Source organism: Polypterus senegalus, chromosome 1 (genome assembly GCF_016835505.1).
Source record: "Polypterus senegalus isolate Bchr_013 chromosome 1, ASM1683550v1, whole genome shotgun sequence".
In the NCBI taxonomy this organism is placed as follows: Eukaryota; Metazoa; Chordata; class Cladistia; order Polypteriformes; family Polypteridae; genus Polypterus; species Polypterus senegalus.
The window spans coordinates 216,001,813-216,028,241 of NC_053154.1; the positions used below are offsets into that span (position 1 = coordinate 216,001,813).

The 26,429-nt window shown below is 37.5% G+C and overlaps 1 protein-coding gene across 1 annotated transcript in view; it reads right to left on the reverse strand.

Annotated features, from left to right (window-relative positions):
• Positions 1–1,060: 1,060 nt before the first annotated feature.
• Positions 1,061–26,429, reverse strand: part of micu1 (mitochondrial calcium uptake 1) — a 117,075-nt gene continuing 91,706 nt past the window's right edge. The window contains exons 7-11 of the mRNA XM_039773719.1: positions 26,266–26,271; positions 24,451–24,565; positions 2,736–2,818; positions 1,577–1,774; positions 1,061–1,150 (exon numbers count right to left, since the gene is read on the reverse strand). Of these exons, the coding sequence (XP_039629653.1) occupies positions 1,061–1,150; positions 1,577–1,774; positions 2,736–2,818; positions 24,451–24,565; positions 26,266–26,271 (492 nt within the window). The remainder of the gene's footprint in view (positions 1,151–1,576; positions 1,775–2,735; positions 2,819–24,450; positions 24,566–26,265; positions 26,272–26,429) is intronic.

Sequence of the window (26,429 nt, forward strand, 5' to 3'; positions counted from 1 at the left end):
ATTGTTATTTAATGAAGAGAAAATCCTTGACACAAGTAAGAAAATGTCATAATTAACTGTGCTCTGCGTACTGTTGAAAATAATGTATTATACAAGCAAGGTAATATGAAGGAAAAGCAAAATATATCCTGTATAAGCTTACTGTTTTATGTTATAATGATGACTATGCTCAAATGCCACAAAACTATGGTCTTCTGACAAAGAAAAAATATAAACAAATATAACGCATTTAACGTTTTTACACATACTTAAAAGCATATTAATTATTGTTATACAGTATACACAATCAGTTAAATAACACAGCAGTCTGTGTTTGCTGCTTGAGAAGAAACCCTACTTCTAGTAACAAGTAAAACAATTCTCGTACATGCATAACCAGATAACCTTCTGCTAAGAAACAAAACATTCTGTTCCCTCCCGGTAGGAGAAATATTTGCCAAGTAACTATAATGTCCTTCAAGTAGTTTTTCTCCTGTTAAGAAAGTGGTTGATTAACGGACAGCATGGTGGTATAATGTTTAAAGCTACAGCCACATTGACCAAATGCCTTAGGTCAGAATCTGGTGCCAGGTTATAATCTCCGTGTGGTTTGCAAGCTCTAAGTCCGCATGTAAATTTTCTCAGATACTCCAGTTTTCTGTCCATAATACATACACATGTGGTGAGTTGAAAGAATCAGAATTACTAGAAAGGATCATCCCACCTTCAGATTAACTGTTAACTGTAACTGTTGTAACAGCTACTTAACAAGTATTTAGGCTTATTACATAACTCAAAGGATAACCCATATTGACACTGTAGTATTACTGGGAGATTTCAGTACAATTTCCCCTTGGGATTAATAAAGTATCTATCTATCTATCTATCTATCTATCTATCTATCTATCTAAAGTGGAGAATTGAAGAAACTTGAGAAGGTATATGGTTAGAAAAAAAATGTCTTGCCCAGTCTGATTTTTAACTAGACTTCTGTGCATGGACTGCCGGTAACAATCACCACGATCAAATACAGGATTTCTCATAGAGACACCTTGTACCAAAAATAGTTTATGTAATCTGATCAGAGGTCCTGCATTGACTCAGACAGCCACTGTGTCAGCAATAATGACCTGAAAGGTTTCTGCAGGTAGTTATAGTGTACAGAAAAGGCCTAAGAAAACATTTAAATTATGGGAAGAACACAATTCACAACACTGTGAGGGATTCTCCCGCATCCCAGGAGGGATCAGAAGCAAGGGGTATAAATGGACCTTGATGAAGACCTCTTTGACTTATGACAACACGAACACTTCTTAGTTGACCAATGATGAAACAAACCGTTATTTTACAGAAAGCAGTCTCAACATGCAATATGAGAGTTTCTGGATTTGACTGGGTGATATCATTAGGTTAGACAGACAGCAGACCAAACAAATCTGAAAATGTGACTAAATCCCAGTTTGGGCTATTTGAAATATTATGTACTGATCTCTATATTAAGTTCTATAAGACATTAATTTTCTCACCATGGATTACCATGACAATGGAGGCATGAGATGCTACCATCCAAAGGTAATATAAACTCTTCAGTGCTCACCTCCAATTTCAAGACGTCATGCTGCAGCTTTCTCTGAAATGCCAGGAAATTTTTAATTGTTAGTTTTCCTTTTAAGTCGGCCCCAAAGAAGTAGGTGGTCAATGCTGAGCTAAAACCAGTTTTCAGGGTGTTGCCTGTGGTAGATCGATCTCTGTGTCGCATGCCCATGCTAGTCTGAGACCGAATGATGCTCTGCACCTATTGTAAGTAAACATAAACAGCACAAATACTTAAATTACAAATTTTAATTAGACCTGCCATGCTACAAATCATTAGATTAAAGTGATTAAGTAAGCTCACATCTAATGGTGCACTTTAAAATGTTCATTCACGTTCTGTATTACAATAAAAGCTTTCAGTCTTTTACACACTTCTGTCAGATTATTTCAAATTTTACCAGTACTGTTCTCGTAACATAGTTTATTTTAACAACAAGCCAATTGCAACATCAGGAAAGGAGACATGTTCCAGGTACGTTTTAAGCCACAAGCAAATTAACAAAATAGGTGGATAATGTCAAAAGCATAGCAAGGACACAAAGAAGGCAGATGTCACATTGAATATATATACTGTAATCGATGTACCATTATTCTCAAGACAGGTATGTTTGACAGAATGAAGAGTTACCAAGTGAGCCAACATTTACTCACAACCTTCTAAACAATGAAAACCACAACAAAGTGATCTTTTTTTCCACTTTAAGATAAAATTACCACTATTTAAAGTAGTTAAAGAGTTAGCTAGAGTGTTAGGAAGAAAGAAATTAGAAAATGACAAGCTGCAAATTGCTCACTACAAATTAATAATGAAAATATAAATATATTAGTCTATTTTTCCATTGCTTCATTATATTGAGAACAGAATCATGCAAAAGACAGAAAAAAGTGATATCAATACACAAAAGTTATCTATATTACACGTTGTGTCAATTACTGCAGTATCTCAAAATTATGACCTAAAATACACTAATAAAAAGACTATCCATTATTAGCAGGGTTAAAACAGTTGTTGGGAAGATAACACATGTAAATTGTTTATCATGTCTATAATACAGTTAAGTTTTATTTGCCTTTAAAATATATAATATCTTTACTCCAAAACAGCATTAAACTAATACACTCGGAAAGCCGTCCCTAATATACAAAATGTGGGTACTTGCCTGTTCAAACTCTTCCATATCAACCTCTCCATCTCCATTCAGGTCAAACATCTTAAAGGCAATTTCAAAATTCCTTTGCGGAGCTAAATAAATCAAATAGAAATACTGCTGTTACGACTACAGAAATATTAAAAACATTTATATGTAGTGAAAACTGGAGTAGGGCAAATAATTGTTAATAAAATACCTTGAAGGGCTCAGTTTACATATTTCCTGACATTCATGTAGTTGCCAGGTGCTTCACTTAACATGATGCATTTTACAAAATTCTGTAGCTCTGGTGTGAAAGATAAATGGAAAAATCTATTTTTGAGTCTTTTTCAAATGTGAAAATGATTTGTAAAGGGGCATCTGATTTTACAGTACTAAAAAAGTTGATACAGTTCCTGAACAAAATGTATGCATTATACAAATGGGTTAACACAAATTCAGTTTTATGACGTGTCTTTTCTGTCTATAAATAAAATTTGAAACTAAGATGAAAAACACATTTACAGTGCATCCAGAAAGTATTCACAGCGCATCACTTTTTCCACATTTTGTTATGTTACAGCTTTATTCCAAAAAGGATTAAATTCATTTTTTCCTCGGAATTCTACACACAACAACCCATAATGACAACATGAATAAAGTTTACTTTCAGGTTTTTGGAAGTTTATTAAAAATAAAAGAATTGAGAAAGCACATGTACATAAGTATTCACAACCTTTGCCATGAAGCTCAAAATTGAGCTCAGGTGCATCCTGTTTTCCCTGATGATCCTTGAGATGTTTCTGCAGCTTAATTGGAGTCCACCTGTGGTAAATTCAGTTGATTGGACATGATTTGGAAAGGCACACACCTGTCTATATAAGGTCCCACAGTTGACAGTTCATGTCAGAGCACAAACCAAGCATGAAGTCAAAGGAATTGTCTGTAGACCTCTGAGACAGGATTGTCTCGAGGCACAAATCTGGGGAAAGTTACAGAAATATTTATGCTGCTTTGAAGGTCCCAATGAGCACAGTGGCCTCCATCATCCGTAAACGGAAGAAGTTCGAAACCACCAGGACTCTTCCTAGAGCTGGCCGGCCATCTAAACTGAGCAATCGGGGGAGAGGGGCCTTAGTCAGGGAGGTGACCAAGAACCCGATGGTCACTCTGTCAGAGCTCCAGAGGTCCTCTATGGAGAGAGGAGAAACTTCCAGAAGGACAACCATCTCTACAGCAATCCACCAATCGGGCCTCTATGGTAGAGTGGCCAGACGGAAGCCACTCCTTAGTAAAAGGCACATGGCAGCCCGCCTGGAGTTTGCCAAAAGGCACCTGAAGGACTCTCAGACAATAAGAAACAAAATTCTGTGGTCTGATGAGACAAAGATTGAACTCTTTGGTGTGAATGCCAGGTGTCACGTTGGAGGAAACCAGGCACCGCTCATCACCAGGCCAATACCATCCCTACAGTGAAGCATGGTGGTGGCAGCATCATGCTGTGGGGATGTTTTTCAGCGGCAGGAACTGGGAGACTAGTCAGGATAAAGGGAAAGATGACTGCAGCAATGTACAGAGACATCCTGGATGAAAACCTGCTCCGGAGCACTCTTGACCTCAGACTGGGGCAACAGTTCATCTTTCAGCAGGACAACGACCCTAAGCACACAGCCAAGATATCAAAGGAGGGGCTTCAGGACAACTCTGTGAATGTCCTTGAGTGGCCAAGCCAGAGCCCAGACATAAATCCGATTGAACATCTCTGGAGAGATCTTAAAATGGCTGTGCAACGACACTTCCCATCCAACCTCATGGAGCTTGACAGGTGCTGCAAAGAGGATTGGGTGAAACTGGCCAAGGATAGGTGTGCCAAGCTTGTGGCATCATATTCAAAAAGACTTGAGGCTGTAATTGCTGCCAAAGGTGCATCGACAAAATATTGAGCAAAGGCTGTGAATACTTATGTACATGTGATTTCTCAGTTTTATTTTTAATAAATTTGCAAAAACCTCAAGTAAATTTTTTTCACGTTGTCATTATGGGGTGTTGTGTGTAGAATTGTGAGGAAAAAAATGAATTTAATCCGGATGCACTGTACATGTATTATTTTAACATGTATTATTACTCTGCTGGAAAGCTGCCTGCAGACACTATGTTCACAAACACAGGCTCCTCTCCTGTTCCAAGTTCCAAATATAACATTTAAATTAACTTATCAGTGATGCAGCTGGACCCCACACTGGACCGCCAATGACACCAGAAATGCAGACTGAGGTCACCTAAGCCCTTCCACAGTCAAAATCATAATATAAAAGAAACTTGTCTCAAGCGACTACAAACACAAAAAAAAAAACCACAAAACAGACCATAATTATGTAATGCCACAACAGTAAGTTAAAACCATGGCAAATACTGCAAAACAGAGTATCATGCCATCATTACATTTCTAATGCTATGGAACAATACGCCTTCAGAGATTTAATTCTCAACTAGTGAATGTGTGCTAGGACCAGTCCCCTTCATATCAATCAATGAGCTAGAAAGAAGTGACAGGATGCCTCTCAAAGATGATCCATGGTCAGGAAAGTCTTCAATATTGATGAAAGAACAGCAGCCATAATGGAGAACCGAATTGTAATATTGCATCATATAGCTAACCCTACAAAGACAAGTAATTAATTAAACATGAACAATTAAATATTAACATGGTCTATGCATGTTGGGCACCCAGAATGTTGACTAATCAAGTAAGGCATCGCTGCATCCAGGGTTTGTAAAGAGAACATCCAGACTAAAGAATCTGGACAGGGGAGAAAATAAATTTAATTTGAATTGTTCATTAATTTTCCTAACTGGTTATGAAAATTGGATACATAACTACGATCCAGAGTGCAAACAACAATCCAAAAGAACAAAGAAACTCAAGGTACCAGTCAGTGGCAATTATATCATACAACACATTTTTTGTAATGTTGGGGGTGCATGATAACAAGCATTAAAGTATCCATATAAATGGTCAATATTATGCTAATCTGCCTTGTTACTTGCAGCAGTCAACCAGGGAGAAATGGCAAGGCCAGCTTCAAAGCATGTAGATTCAAGAAGATGCCTCACTTTCCCTTTTCTCCAGGCTTGGGGTCCTTGTGACACACCACCTGCTCCCATATCTGCTACTTCCATGGAATATGCTACGCTAAAGCTGAATGCATCAAGTCTTTAACAGAAGAATGGATGCATAAACAAAACACAACATTTAGTAGAGTGGGCTACAAAATATTTGTAAATGTTTTAACAAGTGTATGCGTCCCCAGGGATGACGTTGAAAAATAGAAGTTGCATGGCTTCACTGGTCCTTGATTTAAGTCAGGCTGAAATTTTTTTAACCAACCAAGAATGTTTATGCAGGTGTTTTTATGATCAGTATTTTTCCCATAGTCCATACTTGCATGTAAAAAATATGCCTTAGGATAATCACACAAAGAGAAACAGTATATTCTGCATAGTTGTTACATTTGACTTGCTGTTTCAAAAAATTAAGTTTGGATGCAGATGACACAATTCTACCAAGTGTTATTTGAAGGGAAACATATTTGTGTAGAGTGAATTAAAATTCAAAAGCGTAAGAGAAGGCAAGAAAACAATTTGTGTACTCTGTAATGAACATACACTTACTGAAACACTTAGTGCAACTCCCAAACAGCATACATGCATTAAATGTATGGTTTATGTAAGCAATATATTAACAGTTATGTTGTATAGCTCAGCACAGGATAGACTAGGGAATGTAAAATTCATTTAAGTCTGTAGCTCAGCCTAACTGAAGAGGAGTTGCTATGGGTTTCTGTCTGTTCTGCATCTTGCGCGGCGCTTTGAACATTTAAAAGCCTGTACTGCAGCTGTCCTACTCTTTGTCTTTTACTTCCGGCCCTGGGCGTGGTTAAATCTCATTTCGCCGGTCGTGAGTTCCTGATATTTTTTAGTTAATTTAATAATTTAAAAACAGAACAGGAACCTGAAAATCTAACAACATCACATTAAAGTTCGATTAATACGATAATACCAATCAATATATGTATGCTTTAAAATAAGCCTGATATAAAGCGTGACAAATGATGTGACATAAAAACGTCACATAAAATTGTTGCACTTTTAGGCTTAGGATTTTATATATATATATATATATATATATATATATATATATATATATATATATATATATATATATATATATATATATATATATATATATATATATATATATATATACTAATAAAAGGCAAAGCCCTCACTCACTCACTCACTCACTCATCACTAATTCTCCAACTTCCCGTGTAGGTAGAAGGCTGAAATTTGGCAGGTTCATTCCTTACAGCTTCCTTACAAAAGTTGGGCAGGTTTTATATCGAAATTCTACGTAATGGTCATAACTGGAAGCTGTTTTTCTCCATTTACTGTAATGGAGATGAGCTTGAACGCAGTGGGGGCGGAGTTTCGTGTGACATCATCACGCCTCCCACGTAATCACGCAGTACATAGAAAACCAGGAAGACCTCCAAAAAGCGCTGAAGAAAACATGCATTATATAATTGAGAGGCAGCTAAACAATAAGAAAGCGAAAGTGACATATACAACCATATTCATGAGTTCTGCTACTTCGGAAACAAAGCACGATGTAAACCTACACTTTAAATTAGGTTCATATAAAGGCTTCCGCTGGCGTTTGTAATTTAGTGCCTGCCTATATAAGGCCGTCCGTCCGTCAGCGGCATTCCAATAGAAACTCCCACTAAATATTCACGGGTGAAGGACTGTGCTTATGGAGAGGAAGATGAGATGGTCAGGGTGGTGTTTGACACAAACTCAGCGAAACTGCGAGAGAAAGTTTTAAGTGCCAGGACTAAGGTAACATTAAATACAGCCATGGACATAGCACGAGATGGCACCAGCACAGCTGGGAACCTTCGATGCATGTACACCGAAGCGGCTCACGTGAACTGACGCAGTGCACAGATAAAAGCAACAGTTCCAAAGAGCTGAACAAAACCGAATTACACAATTGAAAAGGCAGCAAAAAATATGAAGCGTCTAATACATACAAGCATATTCATAAATCCAGCTACTGCGGAAACAAAGCACATGGTGGAAAAAGTCAATGTCCCGCTAAAGGAAGACAGTGTAAAAAACCCGTGCATGCAGTGTGTCAGGTCTCAGATAAAGAAGAAGACAAGCTGTTTATTGATGCAGTAAGAAACGAATCGATGAAAGAAACCTGTCATCTTTACAACGATTGACAAACACGGAATGTAACTTGAACACAACACATCCTACAAATACGAACCTGATTGAAAGAAATAATGATAATCAAATCCTTGATGACAGCAACACTCAGTAACACTCACAAAACAAATACTGTATATTGACAGTCATGTTACGTTATTTTTAAAATGTTCCCTTTTCTTTTCTAGCTTTTTAACACACTACTTCTCCGCTGCGATACCCGGGTATATATATATATATGTATATATATATATATCCCGATCTACATACTCAAATAATGGATACTTTATTCGCCATCAATGATTGTTTTGGTAAAGCCATACTCAGTGTATTCATTAGATGAACGGTAAAAAAGTAAGAGCGAGGGGAGGATGACTTATTGAGGCATGCAGGCTGTAGTGCGCATCAACTCTATCTGAATTGCGCGATCACATTTGAAAAATATATCTTTTCAAGTTCTATTTAGTCCATATGTGTCAAACTCAAGGGCGGGCCACATCCGCCCGGGCGTAATTATATCCGCCCGCGAGATCATTTTATATACTGTATTATTGTTATTAATGGCCCGGTATATGAAGCGCTGGTAACACAATAAACTACAGATCCCATAATGCAGCGCTTCAGCTGCCTTGCTGAACACTTACCGCGTTAATCAAGTCTAGCTTATGATGCTGCAAGTTATTGCGAAGCTAGCTCACACGATGCTGAAGAGAAAAGTTGATTCTGAAAATAGAGCCTTTAAAACCGATGGGAGGCTGAGTATATGTTTACTGAACCCGTGTGTCTCATTTGTGGAGCTAATGTGGCTGTAATTATATCTAAGACGGCACTATGAGACAAAACATCACGGTAACCTGAAAGACCTGAATGCAATGCAGAAGATACAGAAAGCAGAAGAATTAAATAAGAATCTGACACTTCAGCGGACGTTTTTACCCGTGCACAATCACAAAGTGATTTCAAGTGAAACTGCTTTTATGGGAGACACAAATGCACCAGTGCAACTTGCCCTACTCTTCCTGTTGCCAAGTAATGTTGAACCAAGTCGTCACTACGGTGTTCCCAAATACGCACTTTGCTGATAAACTGAGCGCACTGAGTTTGCACGGCGCTTTGGTGACTTTGAAGAACAAAAAAAGTCCGTCTACATGCGGCTCGAACCTTGTGCATGTTTGGTAGCACATATCTGTGTGAGAAGCTCTTCTCAGTGATAAAGACTAACAAAACAGCACACAGGAGTCGACTCACTGATGAGCACCTGCAATCCATCCTGAGAATCTCCACAACACAGAACCTCACACCAAACATAAACGAACCTGTTGCCAAAAAAAGATGCCAGGCGTCCAGCTCTAAAATGACATATGAGCAAAGACAACTGAATGATTTGATTTGTTATTGCTGAAAGGAACACATTTTATTTATATTTCCAGGTTTTGTTATGCAGCATGTTCATATTTGAATTTGTATAATTTTGACAGGATATATTTTTATGGAGAGCAAAATCTTTTGGGATATTTAAAATCTAAGTTTATTTTTTATATAAAATTACATAAGAGTAAAGAAATTTGAATGTTTATTCTTTTAACGCTTACTTTATTTCTAACTTGTATAATTTAGACAGGATATATTTTTATGGAGAGCAAAATATTATAAGTTGTTTAAGGTTTGAGTTGATTTATTCACGAATAATATTCCTGTCTGTTTTTACCATTCCTACCAAAGATATTTCTGTCGACTAAATAAAAATTCCTTCTATTTAAAATTTAAATAGAACTTGAACAAATACGATAGTTCATAATATCCACGCAGACTTGCACGTAAGAGCGGGAGTCATCCGTTTTAACAAGCAGCGTATTGCACTGATACGAAATAGCTGTGTGTGTATATATGTAGATATGTATGTATATATATGTTTATATATGTGTGTGTGTATGTATATATATATATATGTATTTGTGTGTATATATGTGTGTGTATGTATAGATATGTATATATATGTTTATGTGTGTGTGTAAAAATATATATATATATATATATATATATATATATGACAACACTCATCACTCACAACAGTGACAAAACAATTACATTGACAATCATGTTACGTTATATATATATATATACATACTAGGGGGCATTGCCCCCTGCTTGCTTTGCTCGCCAACCCCTTCCCCCCCAGCCAGCGCTACTCGCCGTTGTGAAGAGAGGGGTTGAATGCACTCAAGGAGACACAGTCGCTCCTCCGAACCCCCTCTTAAACGGTGATACAATGGGAAACAAATAGTTTTGTTTTTTTTTACCTCCTCTTTGCTCAATCAGCTGCTGGCTTGCTGCTGCTGCTGCTGCCGTGTGATCCGCATTTTGTGCGGCGGTTTGAATGTTTAAAAGCCTGTACAGCAGCTGTCTTTTTGTCTCACTGCCTTGTTTCACTTCTCCCCCAGATATCCTCAAACATTATTCGATCTTTTTTCGCTGTTCCATTATTTCACCGAGTAATGTTTTCCATTTGTTTGCGCTAATGCGATCTTTAAATTCTTTTAACGTTTTTAAATTCTTTATGTTCTACTTTGTCTTTTTCGGGCCCTGGGTGTGGTTAAATCTCTCAGAATTTGCACATAGATTATTTTTGTTCTTTTTTTCATTCTTTTCACTTTGGGGTCTCTTTTTGATGCTCTGCTCTTTCTTCTTCGCTTAGTCGTTGACATGTCATCTAGAACGTATACAATTTTTAAGAGCTGAGGGCACAGGAAATGTGCCTGCCAAAAGCATTCCAACAACTGAGAGGTTAGATGACCGTGGTCTTGTTTAAAAATGATTGTAAGTAGGGCGTGACTTGCAAAATATATAGCTTATACCTTTGCATGGTACATTTTTTTAAATAATTGACATAGGGTATATATGTTTGCACATTGCTCAAATTAACATTGTTTCAACTATAGGGTATAGGCAAGATAATAGTCTGCATTTCTAATAAGGATTAAAGATAATCTGCAATATATGTTTTTGCAATGTACACAAATCCCTACCATTAAAAAGAACAGACGTGAAATGGGAGGACATTTCACTGCACTTATATTTATATTATATTATTATTTATATTATAATATTTCAGTGCACTTCTCTAAATGGTTGGTCCATGACTCCCTAAAAACATTTGAAGATTAGCCCTTCTAACAGACTAGAACACAAAGTGTGTGTCTATAGTATTCAATGTTTAAATAAAACATGAGATGGAGGCAAAGCAGAAGCTGGGAGGCAACTGTAGCTTCAAGAAATGACAGGCTGCAGTGGATTAAGACATTGGTATCTCGTAAAAGAGGGAAAAAAAGCTGCGTAAACAGTTGCAAAGTCAGTTTTATGACAGACACGCACACACACAAGCATCTGTAGCCATCAATCAGAGAAGGAAGTGTTGCTGCATCAACAGCATACACAGCAAGACTCAGGCACATTTAGGGAAAAAAGTGTGTTAAGAATGAAAAAAGCAGGGAAAATGAATGTTTCTTTCATTAATTAATATGCAGAACAAAATGTTTGCAATATGATTATTGTGGATAATTCTGCAGGAAACAGAATGAAATAGCAAAATATATTGTCTACCAGTAATGATTAATAATAACAATAATAATAATACAATTTATTTAAATAGCGGCTTTCCCAATAAGTGTTATTTACTTATATCCCTATAACTGGAACGGTGTCTTTTGGAGATGAACAGCTAAACAGTACATAAGATGATTTTCACCACCAATCCAGGATGTTTCAGATTTTCTTGATTTTAATCACTGATGGATGACACTAAAACAACACACATTTTCTGATACTGCCCTTTGGAAACTTAATTTACAGTGTTGTTTATGTATACCTAATCAGTGCTTGAATTAAGTCAGTCAGTCAGTCATTTTCCAACCCGTTATATCCTAACACAGGGTCACAGGGGTCTCACTAAATGGAACAGAATTGTCACTGACAACTGTTTACAAAATCATTCAATAATAAGCACCAGAATAAGGTGAAATTATTTTGTAAAACAGGACACAATTATGGACTATGCAAAGATATATCAAGTCAAGTCTGGGAGCATGCACTGGTACAGTGCGTTGCCGCACCCACTACATGGCGAAACAACTCGGGATCACGGTTTGCAACCCCCCAGGCAGACACGTGATCTAGTCCCACCCTCCGGAAATGAACCTCTATCTGCCGCAGCCAGGTGTTATGTGGGCAACCCCTTGGCCTGGTCCAGCCACTTGGGTCCACAACAATGAGGATCTTACAAGCCGGATCACCCGCTGGGAAATGCGCCACATGGCCGTAGTGCCGTAACTGACGCTCCCTCACAATGCAGGTAATGTCCCTCATTTGAGACTCCAGGAGCAACTGCTCATTCGACACAAAATCAAACCAGCGGTACCCAAGGATTTTTCTGGAGAGACACAGTACCAAAGGACTCCAGTCTCAGGTCACTGGATAGCGTCCATGTCTCGCAACCATATAGCAAGACAGGAAGCACCAGGACTCTAAAGACTTGGACCTTTGTCCTTTTGCATAGATATCAGGAGCACCACACATCCCTTTCCAGCAACCTCATGACCACCCATGCTCTCCCAATCCGTCTACTGACTTCATGGGAAGAGTCACCAGAGACATGAATGTCACTGCCGAGGTAAGTAAACCTCTCGACAAAGTCGACACTCTCTCCGCAAACAGACACACTGCTGATGACTGTGCCCAAGAGGTCATTAAAGGCCAGGATCTTGGTTTTTATCCAGGACTCGAAGATCACAGATATATACCCTGTGTCAATTATTTAAAAAAAGGTACCATAAAAAAACAAAATATATACATACAGATGGTCATAATTTTCATTCCAATACATTAAAATCAGAAGTGTGGGTTGAAATCTGCTGTTAAAGGTCTCACTAGTATGCATTCATCAGAACGGGATCCTAGATATGTGGTTAATCTATATAAGAAAGAAAAATCGGCCAGTTTAGTGAAATCACTGAATGTTGGGTTAAAATTCTCCTTCAATTTAGTATAATGGTTTTATGTTAAAAAAAATATTCTGTCAATGTGGTCTACTTTGGTAAGCTCATTTACAACATGAGTGAGTTTTATGCTATATCTAAGTTTTGGGAAATATGTTTTCGATTTTTATTACTGAGAATTTATTGAAAAATATCTCAGCAAGGTGACTGAATCCAGACTTGATGGCTGCACAAACAAGCGAAAGTGTGCAGCTGTTCCTTTCCAAGTGAGCTGTTGCAACAGATGATGCAGTATTATGTTCTGAAACTGATGAGGGGAATCCAGGCCTCAAGGTCGCTGCTGTGTAACAAATTCCTTTTGTTCAGCAAGTGTTTTATTGCTTTCAACTACAATAATTACCAGTTAAAGAAATTAAAATCCTGTAACACACTTGCTGACAATTTTATTAAGTACACTATCTAGTATGATGGGGGCTCCAGGACAGCCTGATTTCTTTAAGGAATAATTTAGCTATACAAATATAACATTCCTTAGGAGTTGTGGACCCTGTTAACTCAATGGGACCAAACAGTTCCTGATGAATTTTCAGCCATATATTCATGCTGCAAATATCCCAGTCCATCTCATCTGGGAGTTGTGTGAGCCACTGAAATAAACCAAACTCACTGCCATATTTGTGCAAGCATTTTTAAATGAAGCATGCTTTTTGACGTGGCACATGAGTTATCCTGCTCCAGTAAATATTTGAAAAAAAGAGCCTCTGACCTTAAAGGGATACACAAAGTCAGCAACGATGCTTAGGTTTGCTGTGGTATTTAATTGTTATTAAGAGGTATAATGTGTGCCAAGAAAACATGCCTCATACCATTACTATACCACTTGCAGACTGTATCATTCACACAAAATGGGAAAACAGCAAGGATTCATGATGTTTGTACACAATTCTGAATCAGAAACTGAAAGTATTTACTCCAAGTGACATTTTTCCAATATTCAACTGTCCAGTTTTGGTGATGACATGTGAAATATAGCCTTACTTTCTTGTCTTTAGCTGATAGAATTTGAACCCCACATAGTTTTCGGCTGCTATTAACCATCTGCTTTAAACAAGTTTCATGCTCACCACAGTAAAAGGCAGAACAAATAGTACAAATGTTCACATATGACACTGGTAGTGAGAAGAATAAATAGAGTGTCTTACTTTGATAGACCAAAACCAAAACTCAATATAATTTTACAGAGCCATGCAAAAGTATGGGCACCCTTGCCTAAAATGTCTGTTATTGTGAATAGTTTAGTGAGCAGAAGGTGAACTGATCATCAAAAGGCATAAAGTTAAAGTTGACAAATTTCTTTAACATTTTAACCAAGATCACATTTTTATTTCCATTATTCACAGGTACAAAACACCAAAAAAAAAGAAAAAAGGTCAGAAACACCCCCTTTGCCAAGTATCACAGCCTGTCAACACTTTTTGTAGCCAGGTGAGAGTCTTTAAATTCTTACTTGGTGTTTGCTTTTTGACCCATTTGTCCTTGCAAATGGCTTCTGATTCTGCAAGAATCTTGGGTGGTCTTGCATGCACTGCTCTTTTGAGAACTATCCAGATTTTCAATGATATTTAGGTTTGAATGAACTGTGAGGGCCGTGGAAAAACCATACGCTAGCACCTCTTGAGGTATGTTTCAGATCATTACCATGTTGTAGGACCCATCCAGCTTCAACGTTTTTACAGATGGTGTGATGTTTGCTTCCAGAATTTGCTGGTATGTATTTAAATCCATTCTTCCCTCTACCAAAGACATATTCCCTGTGCCACCGGATGCAATATAAGCCCAAGCCTCCTACATGCTCAACAGTTGGAGAGGTGTTCTTTTCCTTGCATTCGGCACCCCTTTTTTCTCTAAACATACATTTTGAACATTGTGGCCAAAAAATTTTATTTTGACTTCATCAGTTCACAGGACTTGTTTCCAAAATGCATCAGGGTTGCTTAGATGTTTATATGCAAACTCCCTACTTTGCTATCTTCTTGTAGTCTTCTCCTGCTTTGTGAGCATCAATTATTTTATTTTCGGAGTGTTAGGCAACTGCTTAGAGGAGCCCATGGCTGCTGATTGTTGGGACAAGGGTTTGAGGAGTCAGAGAATTTTTATACAGAGCTTTGACTCACCTGGGGTTTCCTAACAATGACTGTGAACAAGCCAGTGCCCTATTAAGCTACTTAAGGTCTGAGACCATGGTAAAAGTTATCTGAGACCTCAAATATCCTGGGGTGCCCAAACGTTTTTGTGCCTTTCCTTTTTTCACTGTACAATTGTACAATACAAAAAACAACACATTAATCTTCCATAAAATGCTGAAATGCAATGTGTCATCTTTAACTTACACCTTTAATTGATCAATTCATCTTCTGCTCACTTAACATTTTAAGCAAGGGTGCCCAAACATTTGCATGCCACTGTAAATACACTGATCAGCCACAACATTAAAAACCCTGACAGGTGAAGTGAATAACATTGAATATCTTGTTACAAAGATACTTGTCAGGTGGTGGGATATATCAGGAAGCAAGCGAGCAGTCAGTTCTTGAAGGTGATGTGTTGGAAAAATGTGCAAGTGTAAGAAACTAAGCAACTTTGACAAGGGCCAAATTATGATGACTAGATGACTGAGTCAAGGCATCTCCGAAACGACAGGTTTTGTTGGGTGTTCCAAGTATGCAGTAGTTAGTACCTACCAAAAGAGGTCCAAGGAAGAACAACTGGTTAACCAGCGACAGGGTTTTGAGTGCCGACAGCTCATTAACAAACAAAGACTAGCCCATCTAGTCTGCTTCCACGGAAGAGCTACTGAAGCACAAATTCCTCAAAAAAGTAATTCTGGCAATTTGAGAAAGGTGTCAGAACACACACTGCATTGCAGCTTGCTGCATAACTGCAGACTGGTTAGAGTGCCCACGCTGAACCCTGACCAACATCGAATGCACCTACAATGGGCAAGTGAGCATCAGAACTGAACTGTGGAGCAATGAAAGAAGGAGGATTAATCTACTGAATCACATTTTTTCTTCTGTTCATGTGGAGAGCCACACGCATGTGCGGAGTTTACCTTGGGAAGAGATAGGAGCATGATGCACTTTGGGAAGAAGGCAAGCCGGCAGAGGAAGTCTGTGCTCTGGACAATGTTCTGCTGGGAAACCTTGTGTTCTGGAATTAATGTTGATGATATTTTGACACGTACCACCTACCTAAAAACTGTTGCAAACCCTGCCACACTGCAAAAAATGTTCAGGAATGGTTTGAGGAACATGACAAAGAGTTCAAGGCATTAACTTGGCATCGAAATTCCTCAGATCTCAAATCGATTGAGCATCTGTGGGATATGCTGAATAAACAAGTCTGATCCATGGAGACCCCACCATGCAACTTACAGGACCTAAAGGAACTGTTGCTAAAAGTCTTGGTGCCATATACCACAGGAAACCTTCAGAGGTCTTGTGGAGTCCATACCCTGGTGGGTCAGTGTTGTTTTGGGAGCACGAGGGTGATCTACACAAATATTAAGCAGGTGGTTTTAATATTGTGGCTAATCTGTGTAAATATAATGTAAAGCTGACTGACTGACTTTAAAGTTAAAAAGCTGAAATTTGGTAGTATTGTACATCTAGGTTAGTAGGGATTTGATGAGAAAGGACATGTCGATATGTATTAATATTTATTTATATTGACTCTTCTATGTCTTAACATTGAACAACAGAGTACACATAGCATCTGCAACAATCTGCAACAACCTATCAATCACGTTTACCACTCGTCCATTGATGCTATTGAATGTCAACGCATAATCTGATGGTACAGAAAGATTTTTCTCTTGCAAAAAGTTAGGTTTATTTTTAAAAGCAGGTTATGCTTACATTTCAAACATTCATTGTGTTTTCTGCACATGCAACATATATTTATATGTCTAATAGGTTTTTTAAGAGACTTTTCAACTGTCTCTTCAAAGCTTACTGTCTGTCTGACCATTAGCCAAAGCACCTCTGATCTTTGCAGTTCAAAATCATCACCCCTTCTTCTTGAGGTGTTGGATCAGTTAAGAAATGTAACACACAGTGTTCCTTCTAATTGCTCTTACCCAGTTTTAAGCACAATTCACGCATGGTAGGCTCCAGATATATATATATTATATGTCTGGCTTCAGCAAGACAACCCTTTCCCCAAAACATAAGACTGGTGGTAAACTTGAAAGCAAAATTATTGACTGAACAAAGTAAAATCCTGCATACAAAGCTGACTTTAGTTCAGTTTGTTTGTTACTGTTTTATGATATGTATGTACAGTAATCCCTCGCTATATCGCGCTTCGACTTTCGTGGCTTCACTCTATCTCGGATTTTATATGTAAGCATATCTAAATATATAACGTGGATTTTCCGCTGCTTTGCGGGTTTCTGCGGACAATGGGTCTTTTTACTTCTGGCACATGCTTCCTCAGTTGGTTTGCCCAGTTGATTTCATACAAAGGATGCTATTGGCGGAGGCTGAGAAGCTACCCAATCAGAGCATGCAGTTAAGTTCATGTGTGCTGACTGGCTCAGCGACGGAGCAGCGAATTCAATTCCGCTGCGTTAACCAGGAAGTCTTGTCTCGCTCATTCAGCATCAATGTGTTTTGCTGCGTAAAGAGTTAACTTTTGTGCAATTTTGTGTTTATCTTTGCGCATAGTCAAGCCCTTCGTTATGTCTCCAAAACGATCTGCTCCTGCTACTGCTTCAGGGGCCGTGCCCAAGCACCAACGGAAGATGTTAATGATTGCCGAAAAGGTAAATGTTTTGGATATGTTGAAGGAAGGGAACAGTTACTCTGCTGCAGAACGCCATTACGGCATTAATGAGTCCACGATTCTTTTTATTTAAAAAGGAGGAAAAGAGTATAAGATCTACAGCCGCAGTGTCCTTTAACCAGGGCGCAAAACGAGTTTTAAGTGGATGTAATAAGGCGGTAGTCCGATGGAATCTGCTTTAGGGATTTGGATTGAAGACTGCCAGAAGAACAACAACGGCGGTGCTACACGAGGGATGGATTAAAAGCCAGAAGTCTACGTGACCATCATCATCAAGTCCATCCGTGAGAACCCTAAATCCAAACAGGACTGTTTCATTTATGTTAGGTAGAATGCCCAGAGGGGACAAGGCAGTCTAATGGTCTGGAATCCCTATAGATTTAATTTTTTTCTCCAGCCGTCTGAATTTTTTTTTGTTTTTTCTGTCCACCCTGGCCATTGGACCTTACTCTTCTTCGATGTTAATTAATGTTGACTTATTTTATTTTCTTAATGTGTCTTTTATTTTTCTATTCTTCATTATGTAAAGCACTTTGAGCTACTTTTTGTATGAAAATGTGCTATATAAATAAATGTTGTTGTTGTTGTTGTACACAGTCGCCTGAAGAGGCTCCTTTAGAAGAGCTGTAACGCTCTCCTTTGTTGTGCAGTAAAATTAAACTCCTCGTTATCGGACAAGTTGTCGTGTCATTGTTGGTGAGTAACCATAATTCATTTTCTACGTACAGTACTTAGTACAACATGTACGTATATTTATTGTCACTGTACACACATTTCACTGTATACAATTTTTCTTGCATTGTACATATTTATTGCTGGTGGCCTATCTATCGTAATGGCTGTAACATATGTGATATCGGAGACCCTCGATATCTTTAAAATAATATTTAGGTTTTACTGTATATAAACAGTGTGTTTGCATACATAATTTCAAGGAATCTTACCTAATATCTATGAGAATACAAAGGGTTTATGCTGTATAACTATGCAGGAAATGTTTATAAGAGTGTGGGAGAGTTTATAAGGGCTTAAAATATATAAAAATAACCATACGAACATATGTTTTTTACTTCGTGGATTTTCACCTTTCACGGGGGGTTGTGGAATGCAACCCCTGCGATCAAGGAGGGATTACTGTAGTGAGCATTGCAAGGTTAAGATTTGCAGTTTGCTCTATTTTTTATTTCACTTTCCATCGTATTCCATTTTATAAGTTTATTTGGGGTGTCTTTCAGCTTTTACTGGTTTCAATTTTTAGTTTATAGTATTGTTCTGATGTTCTTGCTACTAAGTATTCCCAGTGGACTCTGAAAAATGTCTTCAACCAAAAACAACAATACAATCATAACATTTACTATGGCATATGGAAGTATTTGTTTTCATGACTTTTAACTAGGGATCACTAGCAGCTCTGGGATTTTTAAAGAGAAACAATAAAATTCATACTGCACATCAAAATTGTTGTTGATCTGCATAATGAGATATGATGCCAAAACAAAGTATGTTACTGGGAGGCCTCTTCATGCTTTCATCTTATTTTCATGGAAGCCCTTTTCTGTTTAAAATAGCTGAGCTGACAGATGATACTGTGATTAAGAAAGAAATGATAAAGGCATCATAGACCAATTTCCACTAACAACTCAACGTGATCAGAGAACAAACAAAAACAGATTAAGTACAACAAATGTCTGTTTCACCACACAACTAACTGCTATTCGACAGTGAACAGATTCCACTGAAATCCCCTACATATACAGTAGAGATCACTGAAATAACTCACAATGGTTGCGAAAGTTTTAGCCACACATAACCAAAGACATTAATATATGCAATGAAACTCGCCAAAACTGGCAGATAAAGAGGCACATGCAAAAGTAAAGAACCAGGTATAATATTTGTTTTTAAAGAAAACCTTTTAAGGTGCCATAAGCAGTACATTTACAGAACCTCTAGCATGCAACTCCTAACGTCATTAGGCTCTGCAGTAATGACTCAAATGGAATGGCATCAGCCATTTTGTGCCATCTGGCATCATATCTACAAAAAAAGTCTGCAGTCTGTTTTACAGTGATACTAAACAAACTATGCAGTATCACTATTTGATGGAATATGCACAGTATTTTCATAAATGTTTTCAGCTGGTACAAGATTTCTAGTATCAACATTCAACAGCCACAAAAAATTATTTTTTATCTTCACTTCTCACATTGTTTAGTAATTTGTAAATAAAGAAAAGTTGCCACAGGGTGGAATGATATGATAGGACAGAAAATGTAATTAATTTCTTTATAAGTCCATAACAAAAATGTATAGGAAAACTGCCATTGATGATTATACTGGTACTGGAAAGTCATATTGGCAAACATTTTTTATGCTGGGTTTAAAGCATGGATGTGACCAAACTGATTCTCAGTAGAATTATGATTCAGGAGAAAAGTAGAAAAGTACACATTCTTCATAGATATTAACCATTAACAGTTACGTAATATTTATTAGATTATTTAAAAATTAACTGATTCAAAAACAAGGTGAGTATATGGACCTTCAACATGGATAAATAAACAGTTATTACTGAAGAGATGTTCACAGCAGGAGAAAAATGTAAAGGACAGACAAGAACACCACTACAGAGTGACGTTATCTTATTTATTTTCCCCAAGTGTTATATAACGTATTTTTTGCTCCATAAGACGCACCTAGATTTAGAGAAGGAAAACAAGAAAAAAAATATTCTGAACCAAATGGTGAACTAATATATTTAATACAATATAGCAGAATAATATTTCAACCATGTAAAGTCAACAGTGGTATTAGGAACCATCATCACTGTCATTAACAAATGAGGAGAGACTTTAAGGTTCAAGCACTCTTCTAGTTTTCTGGAAACCCCAAGAACTTCTCATCATTAGTGTCAGAATTTATGAAGCTTAGTTGCTCACAATCACTGATATCACTTTCTTCGTTATGTTCATATATGATACTATCTTGAGTTTCATCTAAGGCATTGCTAATGGCAGCTTCCACCTGCAGCTATAGACTCTTCAGTACGCGAGTGACTCTCCACATTAGTGTTTAGATCTGGACGGTGCATGTGCCCAAAACATTAACATTTATATGTTACTTACATAAAAGCCAGATTGAATGTTATTTACCTTGATTTATTTACTTACTTCCTACAGCGTAAAGTAACAAGTAGACTGCAGAGCTTCCTGTGTTTGAGCAACACGGGCATGCTCAAAAAATACACGTGTAATGCTACAAAAACTGCACGCTGACACTTCAGTTCACAAACAATGGTACCAGAATGCAGTCAGACTTCTTTTTTGGGCACATGCACCGTCCAGATCTAAACACTAGCGTGGAAAGTTGCTTGCGCACTGAAGACTCTATAGCTGTGGGTGGAAGTTGAAGTCGTTGTACTTTGTACAGGGTGGTTCCGATCTAATTATGCAGATCCAGATCGTCTGTATGACTTTGATTTACGTGGGGACGATTCCAGTTCGGTGTGAAGGCGATTCTTCATGTTGTCAGTGTGGTATAGCGGGTCTGCGTCTTCCCATAAAAAGCCCAGGTTTTAAATCCTTATAGCAGTGCCGTTCTCTGTGGGCGCGATTGCATTACTGCGGGGAGTTAATTAGGTAGCAGAAGCGAGTCGCACCTGCACATGTGGGTGCAGTCATTCTTGATTGCCTCATTGGCTTCCTGCGGTGTGTGATTAAGGCGCTGCGCCCAAGGAGGTGCGTGTGGATGTGGGTATATATACGGGTCGACACTAGGATAGGGGAGAAATGGAAGGATGTATAGATGGATTGAGGAAAAGTGAAAGGAGGTTAAGGATGGGAAAGTGCAGGATGATCTGGCCATCTGGAAAGTCACCACGAGCAGGGGCCCCGTGAAGGAGCGTTAGGCTGATGCGCTCTGGGGGCTAGTTCGCCCCACTGAAAGTTTTGAATGAGTGGGGTGAGCAGAGCAGGTGTCCTCCTGAGGGATCTGAGGAGCGACTACGGGTGCACGAAGGATGAAGGAAGGAGAGCCGACCTCGTCGGTCTGGCAGTGACATCCATAAGTGGGCCAAGACAGAGGTTGGCTTAAGGAGCTTGTGGCTGTTGGGTCTCCGCTGGCTGCGAGAGCAATGGGTGAGCTGGGGAGAAAGAGTGACGAAGGTGGGCCGGAGAGTAATAAAAGAGACTTCATTAACTTCTGTATTTTATTTTAACCTCGAGTTTTAAAGGATTTATTTATTTGATAGTTTTCATTCACACTGGACACCTGGTTGTATGGAATATTTATTGGAACTTTGGACACTGAACTTTTTGTTTTGATTATTGTTTAATAAAAGCACTTATGCACTTTTTGGAAATATCCCCTGGCTTCATTTGAGAATTGCCCTCACTTGTCAGCTCATCTCAGTGACACTACCGACGGTGCCGGGTACAAGGGCTCCCATAAGGACATTGGGAGTGTGGAGCAAACCTGCATTGTCACAGTCAGTTCGCACACTTCACGATGGTACGGGATTTTTCAAGGGGAATTTCTATGTAATAAACTTAATATGTTATAGCGTAATGAAAATTGCATAATTAGATCTGGACCACCCTACATATAAAAGCCAGATTGAATGGTTTTTTTTTTACCTATTTACCTTGATTTATTTACTTCTCTTCCTACAGTGTAAAGTCACACGTAGACTGCAGAGCTTTCCGTGTACATATACAAAGTACAGCGACAGCAAATGTGTGACATGTGTTCTTTCTCCGATGTAGAACCCTCGTCATATGAGTCAGGTCAGGTAATACACATCACGGGCTGTCACGCAATATTTGCTCCATAAGGCGCAAACATTTCCACCCACTTTGGGGTGGAAAAAAAAGCACGTCTTATGGAGCGAACAATACGGTACTTTAGTAATTCTCATTCAAATAAGGTTAATAAGCAAAATATTATTTCATGTATAAACTGACAGAAAAAAATACTGCTATTTAGAAATGTTAATTGCTCATGTCACAACAAAGTTTCATCTTTCCAATATGCAAGCAAAAAGTTATAAAAAATAATATTGATCTTAGAAAATGAATCCTTAAATGGTAACTAATAACCTTTATCCTAACCTTTTATCCTGCTGATTTTTAAATATATTTTTAAAACCACATTAAAGATGCTCGGTTAAGAGTCTATCAAGAGTTATTCAGCTGCTGACAATGGAAGGAATTTCTGCTAAGCTTATAATGCAACTATCAATGCATACTTTAGTGACTCAGCCTGAAACCATTCACCTTTGTAAGTAAAACTTACACTTGACATTTGGGGTTGTAATTGCGAAACTCCCACCAAAAACTGATCAAAACAATAAGATCGGACAAGGTCACTGAGCACAAATTGTAAAATAAAACATGCATGGAAAATTTAAATTATGGAATATATATTCCGAATAATCTCTCAAACAAAAAAAAATCATGGACTTCTAAATTTTCACAGATAATTTAATAACATTTCTCACGGTCTATCCAAACTAGTATTTAAGTTCCACATCTTTTTCTTAAATAAACAGGTACGTTCCTTTACTTTTTTTTTTTTTTTTAGCATTTCAGTACATCATATTGTAATACTAGTGGGGTGCTTATAATCAAGGAGCAATTTCTCTTTGCATTCAGTTCAAAATGGTGTTTTCAGACTGTAACTGTGCATTACTAATATTTTACTGACTGTATAATTAACTGTTTGCACAATACAAAGAGTAAAGGGTTTTGAAAATTCAGTGATTCATCACTAGATTCAAAACCTATTTTTCAACAGCTCAAACTGCAAGCCCTGTTCAAACCAACTTAAAATGATGACCAAAAAATTGTAGGGGAAATATCTGAATGCATGGTATGCCACTACTTTTGTGACAACTGTTTCAAAATTTTAATATCATGCCATTATTTTCATTAAGTATGTATGATGAAAGCTGCTGTGTTAATTATGTAATACTATCAATTTTTAACACTGAATCCCCATATAAACTCCCCTTTATATGAAATAATACTTTGAATTTATTGTTGTCTACTTGGAAATTCTACTTGCTTTTACACATATAGTACTTGAGCTAAAGGATAGATTTCTCTTAAATGACAATGAATGTTTTCAAAAAGAGTGGGCATTTCTCCTCATGATGTTAGCTGCAGATGCATTACCCTGGTTTGACTTCTGAATTAAGGGCTAGGATTACTTTTGTTTTGAAGTGTAGTATTTGTGTGCTTAACTTAATTAGTATCATTCTTAAACATGAAAGAAATATTAGTTTTGGCTTCATACAAAATTACTATGGCAAATTTTATTTTATCAGGTATTGACCTGGAACAGGACAAAAATCAAATGCACTCCAGCAATTCCATACTCCAAAACTGCAGCTAAGAAGAAAGCAGCGGATTGCTTCACTTACTACATACAAGAGTCACAAAATATTATATTTGACCACTTGATGTTACTAATATATTTATGTGATGGCATATCCTTGTGAAGTACTTCCCAAAAATAATAAGAAAAAAAGACCTAAGATGACATATTGCTCAAGTCTGTCACAGCAGCTGAGATTTATAGTTATGTTAGGAGGTCAAGAATCACTGAGCATTCAATTGAACATCACTACTCACTGGAGAGGACGGTAGTCAAGAATATATAATCTGAAAATGAGATGAGTCCACATTCTCCTAGAGTGTAAAATATACTGTCTTCATCAGCAAACTTCTCACGTTCCTGGGACAATTTCTGTTTACAAATACAATAAAAAGAAAAAGAAAGAAAATGGCACATTAAAAATGATTAAATTGGCTATTACCAGTACAATGCAAAAAGGTGAAAGAATTGTTACATAACCAGTATAAAAAGAAAGCAGTCTAAATCCTGCAACACAAGTTGTCTCTGGGATATAACCATTCTGCTTATTATCTGCTCTGAGCATAAAACTTGTACACTTAATCTGTTCAGAATACAGTTTCACTGAACCTGTTTATCTTTTCTATAATCATCTTCCACAGAACTCTAGCCCTTAACAAGGCATACTCACAGCCACCTATAATTCAGTGATACAGGGCCAGTTGGAAGTTGTTAATTAACCTAACATGCATGTCTTTAGTATGTGGGAGGAAAATCCATGCAGAAACAAGGGAGGGCATGCAGACTTCACACAGTGACTGGGCCCGTGATTCACACCCAGGACTCTAAAGCTGAGAGACAAAAGGGCTGCAACCACTCCACCACCATGTCACGCAAACCATTTATTCTAATTAATTAATCAGTCTTACTTTTTAAAATTGTGCTCCTATCTACACACTGTAAACAAAGTCTAAACTCTGTATTTACAGAGATTACAGAATACCTGCACATCACAGTAGTACAACATAACAGCAACACTGCTTGTGTCAGTAATCCTGAGCACTTATACCAAGCAAGCCTCATAATTTAAAATTTAAAGAAACAGCAGCAATAACTATTTAAATTTTACATAGGCTACAAGGTGCCAGTTACAAAATCAAATAACTTTCAAAATTAAAAATTGCATCAAGATAGCCAGAAACTCATCTACAAGCATTTTCTGTAGTATTGCACTTAAGGTTCAAATTTAAAACATCTGTGGGCATTCTTTACTTGCTTTAAGAGGAGTCATACATGATGACATGAAGCAATTTGAAGATCACAGAAAATAGATGGCGTAATATAACAAAAAGAGAAGGAACTAAAATATAAACAAACTGCCAAGTTATTTTGACCACCTAGCATAAAAAAGTATTTATGGACCTGTAACATATAATATAGTTATTTTACTTAAAGGAAGAATCTATACAACCACAAGCATGTTGCATTTATAGATTGCACTAAAATATAGATTATTTTTAGAACCCGAACATACTGCCTCTGACCAAGAATCTTCACTGAATAATTGTCCAGGTACTTTAATCAATTGTCCCTAAATAGTCTCAACAATAATTAATATCCTAACCTGCAAGTGGAATGCTATTCACAGTGGTAGCTTTATTTATATTTCTGTTCAACATCTTGCTGCTCCAATGAGTTCCCATACATCAAAGCAGATGGGATATCCCAGAATAACAATTAATATAATAAACTTCCACAACATACCTGGGAGCTTGTATAAAAAACAGATGTGTGCTTGCTACCAGAAGATTATTTTTTCATGTAAGGACAGGCACACAAACACTATTGTGGCTGAAGATTTCATTTAAAGATTTAGACTGCAATCATCTTAACACAGCACAGTGAAACTAAGACTGTACAGAAACACAAAAGAATAAAAAAACAGACAATAGAATAACTAGGAAAATGTGAAAGAATGCTAAACCATGCAATTCACGCAAGCAGGTCAGAAAAAGTTCAAATTTTTTTTTTTGACAAAATACACACATCAAATCATGCTAAGGTCTGTAAGACAGACCTCCCCACTTGGTTACCTCTGTCTTGAATGGATTCCACAAGGGAAAAGGGAAGGTAGAGAAGAGTGGTTAAGCAAGGGAAAAGACAGTTACTATTAAAAAAATGATACACCCACACATGTGCATACAAACTGAAGAAACAAACACAAATCCCTTTCACAAATATTTTTATAAATTTACCT